At 36.8% G+C, this 16,655-nt stretch overlaps 1 protein-coding gene across 1 annotated transcript in view; it reads left to right on the top strand.

Moving 5' to 3' along the window:
* The window catches only part of SNX4 (sorting nexin 4), a 78,366-nt gene extending 70,371 nt beyond the window's left edge, over nucleotides 1–7,995 (top strand). The window contains exons 12-14 of the mRNA XM_028504633.2: nucleotides 724–869; nucleotides 2,466–2,580; nucleotides 6,578–7,995. Of these exons, the coding sequence (XP_028360434.1) occupies nucleotides 724–869; nucleotides 2,466–2,580; nucleotides 6,578–6,625 (309 nt within the window). The 3' untranslated portion in view covers nucleotides 6,626–7,995. The remainder of the gene's footprint in view (nucleotides 1–723; nucleotides 870–2,465; nucleotides 2,581–6,577) is intronic.
* The last annotated feature ends 8,660 nt before the right edge of the window (nucleotides 7,996–16,655 follow it).

The raw sequence follows: 16,655 nt of genomic DNA, 5'->3' as shown, positions 1-16,655 counted from the left end.
GTGGGGGCACGTGAGAAGCAGCAGATTCATGTTTCTCTTGCACATCAATGTCTCTCTCCCTCTTCTTCTCCCTCCTTTCCCTTTGTTTAAAAATAAATAAAATCTTTTTTTTTAAGAAATAATTTGCCTACTACTTCAGCCAGAAGTTTTCCATTCCTTTAAGAAGTTTGGTTAGAATTTTACCCTTTTTGTGTATTCCATATTATTCCAGTGTTAGCAGTCGTATTAGAAGCCCCTTGGTTGTATGCTTATGGTGCCTCTGATCCGGCAGGGGGGAATGAGAAAAGCTTTGTTCCCTTTTTTTTTAAGTTTTTAATTGTGGTAAAATATATATAACATAAAATTTATCATCTTAACTGTTCTTAGGTGTACAATTCAGGAGTAAGTACATTCACATTGTGCAACCAACTTCCAGAACTCTTCACCTTGCAAAATTGAAAATAAACCCATTAAACATCACCTGTCTGTTTACCTTTTCCCCAACCTCTGGCAACTACCATTGTACTTTCTGTCTGTGAAGCTGGCTACTCTAGACACCGCCTATGAGTAGAATCAGAGAGTATTTGTCTTTTTGTGACTGGCTTATTTTCTCTGAGCATAATGTCCTCAAGACTCATCCATATTATAATATATGTCAGAGTTTCCTTCCTTTTATGACTCAGTAATATTTCTTTGTGTGTATATATCATGTTTATCCATTCATCTATTTCTATATCATTTTAGACTGTGAGAACATTTTCTTTGAAAGGAATGACTACGAAGCTCTTCGGTCAAGAAACTCCGGAGCAGAGAGAAGCCAGAATCAAGGTGCTTGAAGAACAAATAAGTGAAGGAGAACAGCAGCTAAAGTCTAAAAATCTGGAAGGCAGGTAAAAATGCTGAGATGTTTAACAAAGCCAGTCATGTCTACATGACAGATTGTTGCTTTATAGTAATTTCCAGTTTCATTAGTATCTCTGGATATAGCATGTGCTTCTAAAATGCAGTTACTGAATTCCTAAGAAATTCGAGTTATCAAAAATATGTTATAGAAGCACTTTTAGTATGGGGGAGGGAGGAGGAAAATTTTAGCTTCTAATATTATTTTGCTGTACTATTCATGATTTCTATCCTTTGCATATTCCCTCTGCCCTTTTTTCCTGTCATTAAACAAAAGCCTGACCATTCTTCAGTGCCCAGCTCTTGTGTTACTTCCTTTGTGAAGCCTTCTGTTATCCTCACAGGCTATTGTAACATTTGGTTCATGCCACTGTAGCACAGCAGTGTTGTACTGGTTGGTTAGTTGCTCTGTGTGAGCGTCCCTGGCTACATTACAAGCTCTTCAAAGCCAGTGACTGTCTTTTTCATCTTTATGTTCCAACATCTTGCATAGGGCTTGCTATGTAATTATTACATAAATGTTTCTAGAAATTCAGTTTTCAAAGATCTGCCATCACTGTTCAGTTCATTTTCCTTATTGTTTTCATATGTTAGTCAGTGAGTAGACCAAGGCAGACAAAGAGAATGTCATTGGTTTGGAGGTGGTTTTGTTAATTTTTAGAATTCTTGGCACCAAATAAGTCAAAGTAAACTTTCATGAATACAGTTAAAAAGACAAATGCTTATCAGAATTTTTAAAACTTAGTTGTCATTATAAGCAAGTACATGGTAAATGTGATATGTAATCCATCTTGTCAAAATGAGTATATATTTCCCAGTGACCCCAGGCAGGCAACTTCATGTGGTATCTGTTAGGCCTGTGAACTGGTGCAGTGAGCCACCTCTGTCTGTTTTATAGGAATAATTTGAAGCTGGAATTCTTGTGGCAGAGATATAGATTATTAAAATGTAGTAGAGCCCTGGCTGGCGTAGCTCAGTGGATTGAGCGCGGACTGGGAACCAAAGTGTCCCAGGTTCGATTCCCAGCCAGGGCACATGCCTGGGTTGCAGGCCATAACCCCCAGCAACCGCACATTGACTTTTCTCTCTCCCTCCCTCCCTCCCCCCCCCCCTCTCTTTCCCTCTCTTTCCCTCCCTTCCCTCTCTAAAAATAAATACATAAAATCTTTAAAAAAAATGTAGTAGAATATTTATCTGCTTTTTCTCCCACTAATTTTTAGGAAGAGAAAAATAGATCTTACACAATAGATCTTATCCCATGTATAGAAAAATAAAAACCAACTCAAATGAGAACTGGTTATTTGAATTTATAAAATAAGTTTACTTAATTTAAATAATAATAACAGTGACTAGCCCTGGCTGGTGTGGCTCAATGGACTGAGTGCCGGCCTGCAAACCAAAGGGTCTCTGGTTCAATTCCCAGTCAGGGCACATGCCTGGGTTGTGGGCCAGGTTCCCAATAGGGGACATGTGAGAAGCAACCACACACTGATGTTTCTCTCCCTCTCTTTCTCCTCTCTAAAAATAAATAAATAAAATATTAAAAAAAATAACGATAATAACAATGACTATACCTTTTATTTTAGAGAATTTGTGAAAAATGCTTGGGCCGATATTGAACGTTTCAAGGAGCAAAAGAACCGTGATTTAAAGGAGGCCCTCATAAGTTATGCAGTCATGCAGATCAGTATGTGCAAAAAGGTACGTTTTGGTTTCAGTGAAGTTCCTACAGATTTTTAAAAAACTATTTTTATTTGAATCAAAATATTTATTGTTTTCATTTTTAAGCCCACTTTTCCTCCCTTTCAGAGTACTTCCCAATTTATCTACTTAACTTTAAAAGAAGGGGCATAATCAAAATATCAGTTGCTGCGTCTCCAACTCATGCAAAGTTCCAAACTTGTATGTTCCATTTGTCACTTGTATTTGGTTATATGGCGGTCTTTGAGTGGGGCAGTAAAATATGATTCCTAACAAAGATGGGTACTTTGGTTGAAAAATAATGCAACCAAATGCAAGCTATGCTGTCTGTAGAAGGTACAAACATTGACGCTCATTTTAGTTAAAATAAGTGTTTTCATAGTGGTGGAACTCTTTCTAAAATGCTGTTATAAGAACAAAATAAAAAACATTCTTAACTCGTAACTCACAATCTGTCTGTGTGCTTTACATTTGTCTAGCACTTCACAATTCATCAAGTGATTTTATATGCCTTATCTCAGAAAACCATATAGTAAGATGAATTCCCATATTTATGAAGACCTTCCTAGAAGGAAAGGCACACTCCTGTAAATACTTTTATGCTTTAATTTATCCATAGTCTGTTTTTATGGCTAGGAACCATCACTTCTCACCTAGACCATTTCTCTTACATCATCAGTAATTGCAGTAAAGAACATATTTTGAGGCACAAGCACCAGACTTATATACTAGTCAAGTGGGCTCCTTTTGTATTGGACTAATTCATAATATTTTTGACTCATCGAAATTGTAAGGTAATTTATGTTGTGGATCTTTGGGTCACTTAAGAGAAGTTAAAATCATGACCCACTGATCTGCAAATGCTGATGATTGACTCTATTGCAGTTTGGTGGTGTTTCTGTCTGTTGCTATTATCCTGTCAACTCCACCGCCTGCCTTGCGTCACAGAGTGCTTCTCACTTACAGTCTTACTAATCTTCCTTTTTCAATCTTGGGAGGCCTGAAAGATCAGGTAACAAAGGTTTTCTGAGTTGGTTTCGTTTTGTTTTCCTATAAAAGACTTATTAATAAGCTGCTTGTGATCTTCCATTTGTTTCTTTCCCCAAATAAAATGCAGACTTTATATAATGGTTCAAAGAACTTTTTTCCCCATTTGCTTAGAGTGGGTCCATTGAAGGTGCTAGAAATTAATCTCTGAATAAAAAAAGATATTACTATGGGTACATTTGGATGTACCTTGGATATCTTGTGAGTCAACTCATGTATCCTAAGAGAATAACTGTAGTAAGCAATAGTTTACTCCCATGAGATTAATAAGAGTGTGTGTTCACCTTATTTCCCAAGAATAGTACTAGAAAGTTTCATCATGTTTTATTATTTCCCATAATAGGAAAAGGTTTTTATATTTGAAAATCTACAGTGTTCTTTTTTTTTTAATTATTGACTTGGTGTGGGGGAGAGAGAAAGAGAGAAACATCAGTTTGTTGTTCCACTTAATGCATTCATCATTTGATTCTTATATGTGCCCTGACGGGATATTGAACCCACGACCTTGGCATATCAGGATGACACTCTAACCAACTAAGCTACTTGGTTAGAGCTACAATGTTCTTTTCTTTTAAGTACAAGAAGTTAAGAATAACATTAGTTGTTTTGTTTTGTTGTTTTGTTTTGTTTTGTTTTTTGATAAATATGGGTGGCCATATTTGGAATATTTTACTCGTATATAGCTTAAAATCATACTTTGTTAATGTAATTATAATGGTAATTAAATATGATCAAATACTAAATTACAGTAGTAATAAACCAAAACAAAAATTTTAATAAAATATTAATTTAACATTAAAAGTAAATATCACTTGTATTTCTTTGGTCAACCTTTTTGATAGTGAATTTTCTAATTGAATCAAGGAGGCTGAGGCTTTTTAAAGAGATGATTGGTTTTCAAGCTATATTTTTTAATTAAAAAATGTTACTGATGAAAATAAATTTTTGAAATGTTTTTAAATGTTAAAAATAACATTTGTTCATTGTAAAAATATCAAACAATCCAGAAATATTATTAAATAAAAATTCTTATCCTCTTACTCAAATCTCTTTTAGAAAATTGACCACTGTTACACCTTCACGTGTATCCTTTCAGACATTTTTATACATACAGTCGGTCAGAAAATATACACTTTCTTCTTCCCCACAACAAACAAGATTGCATTACATGTACTAGTGCACCATTCTTACATTTCAAGTTGGTGTCTCATGGACATCTTGCTGTGACAGTGCATAAGATCTGTCTTATCCTTTCTAAGAATGGATACTCTATTCATCAGATAGTACTTTATCCAGCCAATCTGAGGCATTTTAAAGGATTTTTGTGTTTTGTTTTTTTTTAATTTATGTGTTTTTTATATTCCATCAAGGAAGAAAAAAACTGAAAAGATTCTTTTTTAAAATTGATTTTTAGGGAGAGAAAGAGAAACATCAGTTTGTTGTTCCACATATCGATGCATTCATTGGTTGTTTCTTGTATGTGCCCTGACCGGGAATTGACCCTGCAACCTTGGTGTATTGGGACAATGCTCTAACCAATTGAGAAACCTGGTCAGGGCCTGAATTCTTGTGTTTTTTGTTTTTTGTTTTCCCTGTTGTTTGAAGCCTCATTAAATATATACATATTTTAACATGTAAATATTAAAGTATGTCTTCATAGTTTAGTAACTATTAGAGAATATGTATCTTGTTATTGAAAAAAAAATTTTATTTCTACCACTTCCTTAGATTTTACTGTTAAATTTCTCCAAACATGCCTTTTGTTTAAGCATATTAGGTATACTGTATCAATATTAACTTCGTGCAAAGTAGCTTACCAGAACCATTGAGAGGGATTTTATAGTTTAGTATAATTGGTTTCTATCAAAACATTAGTTACTAGCCCTGGCTGGTGTGGCTCAGTGGATTGAGGGCCTGCCTGTGAACCAGAGAGTCACTAGTTGGATTCCCAGTCAGGGCACATGCCTGGGTTGCAGGCCAGGTCCCCAGATGGGGGTGTGCGAGAGGCAACCACTCATTGATGTTTCTCTCCCTCTCTTCCTCCCTTTCCCTCTCTCTAAAAAGAAATAAATCTTTTTTAAAAAGTTGTTAGAGTAATGATTTAATAATCTGTTCATTCATATTTAATTGTTAGACTAATAAGGTTTTTTCTTTTTTTTCAAAAATTACATAGAGCCCTAGCTGGTGTGGCTCAGTGGACAGCCATGCCAGCCTATGAACCACAGGATCACTAGTTCGATTCCCAGTCAGGGCAAATGCCTGGGTTGCAGACCAGGACTCCAGTAGGGGGCACGTGAAAGGAAACCACACATTGATGTTTCTTTCCCTGTTTCTCCCTCCCTTCCCCTCTGTCTAAAAATAAAATAAAACCTTTAAAAAAATTACATAGAAAAACTGCATGAAAACATGTTTGGTTTACAAATAGAAATGATACAAATATGTCATGTGAGTAAATGAGTTTATGTTTTGAATCTTGAAAATCAGTTTTTGAAAAAGAAGTGGTAGTTTTCTGTCTGCATTTTGAAGATAGGCTGATACAAATGATTTTCTTATTTTCAGAAGGGGTTAGACCACAGGTGGCAAACAGAAAGCCTGTGGACTAAATCCGGCCAGCTGGCACCTTGTTTCTACCCAGTGGCAGGGCCGAGCTCCTTGCCCCTAGTTAAGGAGTAGTTACATTTACACAGTCCCAAAGTTACATTCGGCTCTTTGAAGGCAACCTTGAGGCTGATGTGGCCCCCAGTGAAAATGAGTTTGACACCTCTGGGTTAGACCTTCACTTATATTAGCCATTGCCAGAAAGTGTCAGTTGTTGCTAGACTTGTTAATTATTCCAAAAAGCAAAATGTCGCATACCAGCAATCCAGATACTTGGGCTTCCAGGATCCTTTCAAAATCACATTTTAAAATTCTCTTGTTTTTTTTTTTTGTTTTGTTTTGTTTTTTAAAGGGAATTCAAGTTTGGACCAATGCTAAGGAATGCTTTAGCAAAATGTAATCTTGTGAATTGAATTTCTCTTCAATCAAAGTGCCCCAGAACAGAAGCACAAGTAAATCAAAATTTAAGTTGCTACCCAGTCTATACAAAAATACATAAGTTGAGTAAATTCAGCTTTCTTTAATTTAATTGTAGATATGTTTTAATAGCACAAAAGGATCTATTTGAATGAAGATTAAATATAATAATTTGAGGTTTTGGGGACTGGTGCTGATTCTAAGTTAATTTGATAAAATATACCAACAGATTGTTTGTCAGGCTTCTGAACCAAGGACTGAATGTCAAGACGTTGGGTAATTTTAGATGTTCATTTCAGTTCCAGTTGTTTCGGATCTGTTTATGTAGATAATTTTTCCCTAAAATTAAATTCCTATCTTTACTTGGTAAGACCTACTAATCTGTTATAGGGGGTTATTTTTTCTTGCCTTATAGTTGAGCTGTTTGGTTTGACAAAGCTCAGCAGAAACTTAGTGTGAAATCTGTGACCTTCTCCCACAGTCATTGATGCCCCCTGTAACATTTGCATACACTAAAAAATGCCTTCAGTTTGTGTTTTATCAGAATTTTGGTACTGGTCAGAAGTTTTATACTGCCAACAAAGATTCTACTTCTCAGATACATAGTGGAATACATTGTTATGATCTAGGAATTGCTGCATAGAATTTGAGTATGTTACAAATAAGCATTAAATTCTTCTCAGATAATTCTCAACCTCAGTGATGAGCCTAAATTTACTGTGCTTGGCTCTCTACACATGGCATTTCAGGGTACAAGATGTAGCATTTTAATGTATGAGATATATGTAGTGAACATACGTGTTAGTATCTTCATTATTAACCTTCTTTTCTATTGCTTGGCTGTAATTTTTGTGAAGATAAATTATATTGTTTTTTGGTGTGTGTATTTGTGGTGTATGTTCAGAAGCCAAGCACCCTTATTTTGCTAGCTTCGCAGAATCATACGTGTGCTCATTACTATTAATTATGTAAAAAAAAGAAAATCCCCATTACTGTTCAGCATTTGACTTTTTTACATGTTTAAAATATTGCTGGATATCTGTGCTTTCTGCCAAATACAATAAATAAATGAAGTATTGTGCTGATTTTCATACAATTTCTGTTATTTTTTAAGTGATCTATACATATTAGTACCTGGTGCCCTGTGAGAAAATAATACATGCTATATTATATTTTGAAGTGTTTAATTATACAAACTTGTCTTATGGCAAAATGTTGGGTTTTTAAAAATATGATGCCGAAATAAGATACGATTTTTAACATTTTTCTTATTTTTTTAAAGATGAATTTGTTAGAAGCAAAAGTCTGTGTATAGGTACACATTTCATTCTGTTGAATTATATCATATCTTGACTCATGTAATAAAGCAATTTTCCATTGTGATTTAAAAATCAAAAGCCTGCCCTGACTGTGTGGCTCAGTTGGTTGTGCATCCCTCCCTCAAAGTAAAAGGTCACTGGTTCAATTTCTAGTTAGGACACATGGCTGCATTGCGGGTTTGGTCCCCCATTGGGCGCATACAAGAGGCAGCCTCTTGATGTTTCTCTTTCACACCGATGTTCTCTTTCCTCTCTTTCTCCGTCTCTTCGCCTCTCTCAAAAATAAATCAATCTTAAGAGAAAAAATCAAAAGCCCCCCAACCCTTGTCCAAACTAACCTTAGGCTAAATGTAAAATCTATTAGATTTTTTTTCTACTAGCTGACTTAATTTGATAAGGCCATTGTTTTCAATGGTGAATTAGAAAAAAATATTATCTTTGAAATATACAAACCTTCACTTGGTTGTAGGTGTATTTAGGAATATTTGGCTTGGTTTGATTTTGAAAAATTCATTTTATAACACAGTCATTCTTTTAAAAAAAAAACTCTTAAAAGAATTTTATGGAAATAATGTTTGGTACTATCCAGAATAAGTATAAAGAAAATAAAATCTGTATGCAATAACCCTTCTGGTATTTAAAAATCAGAACTCAAAATGAATTATTAAAAAGGGAAGGTGTTAAATCTCCAAAGGTGAATATAAAAAGATAATGTAAACAATAATTAAAGAAAAGTCACTCATTACATTAATTGAAATACTTAGCAACAGGAAGAGTTCATCTTGACAGCATGCTCAGTTTGGTCTAGTCAAAGAATTAAAATTAACTGTGAAGTCATACTTTCATTTGCATCCGAAAACTTGAGTATGGATGAATGAGTCACTTGTAATTGCAAAAAGCATCCAAAACAGGAACTGCGGATTTTTAAAATTCAAGCATCCTTAGACTAAACACGCACCCAGATTGGAATGGAATGAAAAATCAAGAGTTATGTAATGGGAATGTTAGGCTTTTGATATCCTTATAATCATTCTTTAGGTTTTTATGAATATTCTCCTCCTGGTTAGAATTTACTGATTCTCCTAAAAAGTTTTCCCTAAAATAGACTTAGGAATTTCTTTCAAGGTTGAATAACCTATAGAAATAAAGTAGTAAAGGCCAAATCAGTAAAATTGTACTTATTTCCTAAATTACATAGCTTTAAATACAGGGCCTGGCATAATTAACACCCCCTTTTTATTACAAAATCTTTGATTACAAAATCATAAGCATGAAATTCTGTAACAGAAACATCACACTTGTGTGCACCGTATGACATTTTAGGTGAAATGTTCAAATTGCTATCCATCTTGTGTGAGACATTCATGACCCTATCAACCACACTCAAGCAAGCCTTACTTCTGCCAGACCTTGTGTATATTAGAAAGGAAGGAAGAAGCTAGGGAAACACAGACAAATTAAATCCAAAGTAAGTAGAAGAAAGGAAACATTAAAAGAGAAAAAATCAATGATATTTAAAACAGATAAATAATAGCCTTAACAAAGCCAAAAGTTGCTTCTTTGAGAAGATTAATAAAGTTTAACCTCTAGCAAAAGTGGATGAGAAAAGAAAACACAGATTATCCCTATCATGAATGAAATAGGGGATGTTATAGATCTTACAGCCAATAAAAGGATGATAAGGAATATTATGGGCAACTTTAAACCAATAAATCAAATGAAGTCAGCAAGTTCCTTGAAAAATATAGCTTACTAAAACTGATAATAGATGAAGTAGAAACTCTGAATAGCTTTATATTCAAAGAAATGTATTATCAAAAATCTTCCTACAAAAGAAAACTCCAGGTTCAGATAACTCCATTGGTGAGTTCTATCAAACTCTTAAAGAAGAAAAACCTTTAATTATACAGACTTCAGAAACTAGGGAAAAGGTAGTGCTTTCTTCCCAGTCTTTTTTTAAATTGAGGTTACATTGGTTTATAACATACAGTTTTCAGGTGTGCAATTTTATAACTCCATATCCGTGTGCACTACACCATGCTCAACACCAGCAGTCTCGTTTCTATTCGTTACCATACATTCGACTTCCTTTACCCGTTCCTCTTCTCTGGTAACCAACCAATTTGTTGTCTCTGTGTGTGTTTCTGTTTTTCTTGTCTGTGTGTGTGTTTTTGTATTCCACATAACAGTGACTCATATGCTTTTTGTCCTTTTCACCTGACTTATTTCACTTAGCATAATCCCTCAGGGTCCATTAATTTGTTACAAATGGCTATGTTTCAATTTTTTATGACCAAAGAATATGTATTGCCATTTCTTTCTTTTATGAAAACAGTGTCACCACAGTGGTGAAATGGGCCAAAGACATTCTAAGAAAAGAAAGTGGCACTTTAATATACATCATGAACATAGATGCAACAATCATTACTGTTAGCTAATTGAACCCAGCAGTATATAAAGAGCATTACAAAATAATCATGACCAAGTAGAGTTTAAAAAGGCAAGGTTAGTTTAACTTTAAAAGTCAATTACTATAATCCACTATATTAGCAGAATAAAGGAAGTACAAGAGCATAGATCAAAAATTAGAAAGACATGGGGTACAGAAAACAGGAGATCCAACAAAGAGGAGAGATGACAGGTATGCCCAGGATAAGGTGAAAAGGAGTCCCAGGAAGACACTGTCCACAGTGGAGCCACAGATGGAGGGCTATAAGGAGAAAGATCACTGGGGGAAAAGTTAGAATTGTAGGCTTATGTATAGGTTGGCAAATGTAGAATATTGTATTTGGAGGCCACTGACAGGCTTGATTTAGCCAAGGTGGAGAGAAAACTATCAATCACTGCAATGTCATAAGCAATAACCAAGGCTGTTATAATATTCAGTAGAAAGAGAAATGTTTTTCAGGGAGGGAATAATAATCAACACATACTGCATGTCTGCGCAGTTTAAAATATTTACATTGCCCTGGCTGATGTGGCTCAGTGGACTGAGTCCTGGCCTGCAATCTGAAAGGTTGCAGGTTCAATTCCCAGCCAGGGCACATGCCTGGATTGTGGGCCAGGTCCCCATACCGAGGCATGCAAGAGGCAACTGATTGATGTTTCCATTGCATATCAGTGTTTCTCTCCCTGTCTTTTTCCCTTCCCCTCTCTCTAAAAATAAATAAATAAAATTAAGAAAATTCACATAATTGTCGTTAGGGAAGCATGACAGCCATGATGCTTATCCAAACATGGTGCTAACAGTTTTAATGTTTGGTTTGTAAGGTAGGTTAAGAGAGCCAAATACTCAACTTGTGTGTGTGTGTGTGTGTGTGTGTGTGTGTGTGTTTAATCCTCACCCAAGAATATTTTTATTAATTTTAGAGGAAGAGAGGGAGTGAAAAACATCAATGTGAGAAGGAAGCATCAATTGGTTTCCACCTGTACACACCCAGTTAGGGATTAGGCCTGCAACCTTTTGGTGTATGGGACAGTGCTCCAACCAGCTGAGCCATTTGGCCGGGGATCATCTTGTATGTCTTGATAAATGAAGACATAACATTAGAAACATTGCTGAGAAGGGTAAATGGCAAAAGAAACAACAAAAAGAGCAAAGGAGAAGAATGGGAAATAGATAAAAGTGAGGTGAGGGCTATTGTTCATCTTATACCTTTAAATAATATTTAGTTTTTAAATTATATGACAAATAACTGATTAAAATAAACAAAAGTAATTGACTTTAAAACACTGAATTGACTTTAAAATGTATCTCCTGTGGAGAAAGCAAATAATCCAAGTAGCAGAAGAGTATATACAGCATGAGCCAGTTTTATATTTTAATTTAAAGAGGATTTGATTATGTCTCCTGTGCCTGTGTGTTTGCAGATGCTTTGGGAATGTTTGGTAAGATACTAAATGAGTCACAATGGTTACTTTAGGGTATAGATCAGCAGTTGGTTGGAATAGCAGCCTCTTTTTACATTATTTCAGTACTGTTGGAATTTTTATACCATTATGTGTTGTTTATGTATTAAAAGACTTTTTTAAAGTATAGATAAGAAATAATTACCCAAAGAAAAGAACATAACCTATGAAAAGAATACCCCTGTACCGAAGTGGTAAGAATAATATTTGTAAAAAGATACCACTTTACACCAAACTGCTTTGTAATCAAAAGAAGAATGACAATAATCACTGCCTCACACAAATGGCCCAATAGGAACTTTATCAAAAGTTGGCACATGTCCTAGACAGTGCAGTGAATACATGGGAAACGAATGTGGACATGGGTAATAGATGTGACAAAAGTACACATCTCTGCAAAAGCGGCTCCTGAGGAAATTTTAACTAAAGAAATTAAAGATTAAAACACATAAGTATCAGGAATTGGGTTATCAGCAAAAGGTGACCACAGCATACTGGAATGAAGGGCAGTGTGGCAGTGTCCACCTCTGTCCCCTCCACTTATTAATAGATAATTTTATTCTATTAAAATTATTCTATGAAATTCACTGCCTGCATGTTAGAAACACTCCATGGTAGGCAAATGTGACCCCTTACATGACAGGATGAAGAAAGGACAGATAGTGTGAGGCAATAGCAAATTCAAAATTTGTGATAAAAAGGTAGAAATAATGACTTCTTCCTTCAATATGTATAAGAAGAGGAGAAAAAGAGAATAGTTAAACAATTCACACATAAAGGCAAAAGAAAGTCAAATTCTGTTGCCCAATTCCCACACAGAGAAGTAAATTAAGAGGTCAAATCAAAGACCATAGTATTGTAAACATAGATGATAAAGGATATATCCAAGTCTCTTTAGGATTGTTACATTTATACTTGACATTTCAATTGAACATTAAAATATTTTTAAGTTAACACATGAAGATGGTAAAACAATATCCAAATATGCTGGAAACCTATACATGAAAACTGGCGTCCTTCCTCCCTTTCCCCACCTCCCTGTCTCCCTGTTCTCACCGAGGTAACCACTTGGTCAGTTCCTGCTTGTCCTTCCAAAAAGGTCTCGTATCCATGTGTATGTGCCCTCCACACACACAAATGGGAGCATACAGTGCATACTTAACATGTCTTAAGGATTGCTCCCTGCCAATACATGCTCTTCTGTTTTCATCATATGCTATTTCATATAGACCGTAATTCATGTGACTAGTCTCATTGCTGGAAATGAGAGTGGTTTCCAGTTTGGGGTTATTATAATGCAGCAGTGAATATCCTTGTCTTTATGCTTATGTGAGAGTAGCAAATTTGGTGGGAATTTTTTTAATAGTTCTTTAAAAATTTGTTTTTAATTGTTTTTTAAAATCATTTTTAATTTTTCAATTACAGTTGACATACAATATTATATTAGTTTCAGGTGTACACCCCTGTGATTAGACATTATGTGACTCCCTAAGTGGCCATCCTGATAAATCTCATACCATCTGACACCATACATAATTGTTAGAATATTATTGACTGTATTTCTAATTCTGTACTTTACATCCTCATGACTATTCTGTAACAACAAATTTGTACTTTTTAATCCCTCCACCTTTTTCACCCATCCCGCCCACCCCCTTCCATCTGACAACAATCAAAATATTCTCTTTATCCATGAGTCTGTTTCTGTTCTGCTTGTTCATCTATTTTGTTCTTTAGATTTAATTGATAGGTACATATTTATTGCCATTTCATTGTTCTTTTTTTTTTATCTTTTTTTCCTTCTTAAAGAAGATGCTTTAACATTTCATGTAATATTGCTTTGATGGAAATGAACTCCTTTAACTTTTTCTTGTGTGGGAAGCTATCTGTCTTTGGATTCTAAATGATAGTTTTGCTGGGTGAGGCAATAGCAAATTGAGGAGCAAATTCTCAGTCTTGGCAGTAGGTCCTTGCTTTTCATCACTTTGAATATTATTTGCCAGTCTCTTCTAGCCTGTAAAATTTCTGCTGAGAAATCAGCTGACAGTCTCATGGGAGCTCTGTGGTAGGTAACTAACTGCTTTTCTCTTGCTGCCTTTAAGGTTCTCTCTTTGTTTTTATCCTTTTGCATTTTCATTATGATGTGTCTTGGTGTGGTCCACACTTCCCAGATTTAATTTAATTTTATTTCTTTTTACAGAGAGAGGAAGGGAGGGAGAAAGAGGGAGAGAAACATCGATGTGTGAGAAATACAGCGATCCATTACCTCTTACATGCCCCCAACTGGGGACCTGGCTTGCAACCCAGCCATGTGCCTTGACTGGGAATGGAACCAATGACCTTTTGGTTTTACAGGCCAGCACTCAATCCACTGAGCCACACCAGCCAGGGCTCAAATAGGTTTTTAGTTTCTTGCTCACTCTCTTTTCCTTCTGGCACTGTCATGAGGCAAATGTTGGTGTGCTTCATGTTGTCCCAGAAGCTCCTTATATTATCTTAAGTTTTTGGATTCTTTTTTCTTTTTGTTATTCTGATTGGATGTTTTTTGCTTCCTTATATTTGCTGATTTGATTTTCAGTTGTTGAGAATCAAACTTATCCACTCTACTGTTGATTCCTTGTGAATTGTTTCCATTTCATTTAGTGTATTCTTCATTTCTGACTTTTTTTATGGTTTCTATGACTTTTTCATGCTGTTGAAGTTCTCACTAAGTTCTTTGAGCAGCCTTATAACCATTGTTTTAAACTCTGTATCTGGTAGTTTGCTTGCCTCCATTTTATTTAGTTCTTTTTCTGGAGATTTCTCCTGTTTTTTTCATTTGGGACTTTTGGCTGCTTCCCTATGTCTGTTTCTATGTATTAGTTAGAGCTGGTACATCTCCCAGACTTGATCTACAAAGTAGTCTTGTGTAGTAGGTGTCCTGTGGGGGTCCAGAGGTACAGCTTCCCCAGTCACCAAAGCTGAGTGCTCCAGGTATTCCCGTGTGTGGGCTGTATGTACTGTCCTGTTGTAGTTGAGCCTTGAATGCTGTTGGCGGCACTGGGGGGATTGAACCCCAGGCATATCAGCTATGAGGACCAGCTGTGACTATAGTGGAGGTGCTATGCAGAAGTCTACCCTACAGAGCAGGACTTGCTTCAGTGGGGCTTTGGTGCTCACCAATTCTGCCCCTTGAGTGTGTTGTTCATGGACGTGGTGGGATTGTAATCTGGCATGGTCTGAATCTGTCCACCAGATGTACTGGTTCTGGGGCCTCCTGGGAGGTGCAAGGTCAGCCACCAACTGTGCCCTGCTTGGGGCCACCTGGCATAAGCTACAAAGTGATGTACAGATAGCTGCTACTTGTTCTGGGCCTGGAGGTACCAAGGAGAGGCCAAACTGAACCAGGGCCTGTAGCTCCTAGTGCTAGGCCTGGGGACACGTAGCAAGAGGTATGGGCTAAGAGAGAGGCCAAATGCTGCTTATTTGAGGCACATTCTGCTTATTTGTGGCAAGAGAGGCCATCTGTATGGAAAAGCCAATGGAAATAGCTTGGGTGGGCCTGCAAGTTGGGTGGGGCAGTGTCTCAGGGAATCACCAGGGTGGGGTGAACAGTGTGAGCCAGTTTGATGGAGGCCCAGACATGGTGTCTGCCTGCTCTGTGGTGGGCGGCTGGGTTGTGTCTCAGAAAAGGAATGAAGGTCTCTGCCAGCATTTTTGTCTGGCAGAAAGCTGCCCCTCAGCTTTCACCCTGATGTCACACAATTCAGTTCCTCCCCATATATCCCAGGTTCCTTTCAAGCTGTTGCCCCTGCACTGGAGCTCAGTAGGAGTAAGTCTGAGTAAGTCCGTGCATGAGCCCTTTAAGAGGATCGTCTGGGTTTCCAGAAGCCGTCCTTCTCACTCGTCCTCAATTCTCACTGGTTTTTACAGCTAGAAGTTATGGGGACTTGTCTTCCTGACTCTGGAACCCTGGGCGGGGGGGCCTGGTATGGGGCTGGGACCCCTCGTTGCTCAGGGCAGACCTGCATAGCCAAGATACCCCTCTCAGTTTTAAACTGCCACACGTGGGCGTGGGACCAGCCTCGTTCAGGTCTCTGCCCCTCATACCAGTCTCAGTGTAACTTCTTTAAATCCTTAGTTGTAGAACTTCCACTCAGCTTGTTTTCAGGAAGTACTGAATGGTGGTTGTTGTGTAGTCTAGTTGTAATTTTGATGTGATTATAGGAGGATTCCAGTACCACATTTACCTACACCAGTATTTTGGCTGGAAGTCTGGTGGGATTTTTTTTTTAATAAAGGTTTATACCCTACATAGTATATTTCCAATAATGTTGAGTGAACTTGATGATATTCTCCTAGTTGTAGTTTGTGTATATGGTTCATAAGAAAAAGTCAGCTCTTGATAATCTGCGAGAGGGTTGCCCTGTCAGGATTGCCCCCTGCCTCTGCATTGGTCAAATGGAATTGAGTATGTAGGTCACTGAGGGAGGGGGTGGTGTGTTCTAGTACACGTGTATCTAATTACATTCCCATGCTTATTTTAAAATAATTTGGTAGTGACCTACCATTTATAATTGCATACATTGTACCCTCTCTCCCCCAGCGATGTGAGCATGACTGTATTTTTTTAAAGATTTATTTGATTCTCATTAAAGAGAGGGGGGAAGGGAGAGGGAGGGAGAAACATCAATGTGAGAGAGAAATGCCCATTGGCTACGTCCTGCACACACCCTGACCAGGGATCGAGCCTGCAGCCTGGGCATGTGCCCTGGCGGGGAATTGAACCAGTGACCTTTTGGTTAT

The sequence above is a fragment of the Phyllostomus discolor genome, chromosome 2 (genome assembly GCF_004126475.2).
Source record: "Phyllostomus discolor isolate MPI-MPIP mPhyDis1 chromosome 2, mPhyDis1.pri.v3, whole genome shotgun sequence".
NCBI classification, from domain to species: Eukaryota; Metazoa; Chordata; class Mammalia; order Chiroptera; family Phyllostomidae; genus Phyllostomus; species Phyllostomus discolor.
This window is presented reverse-complemented; position numbering and strand designations above follow the sequence as displayed.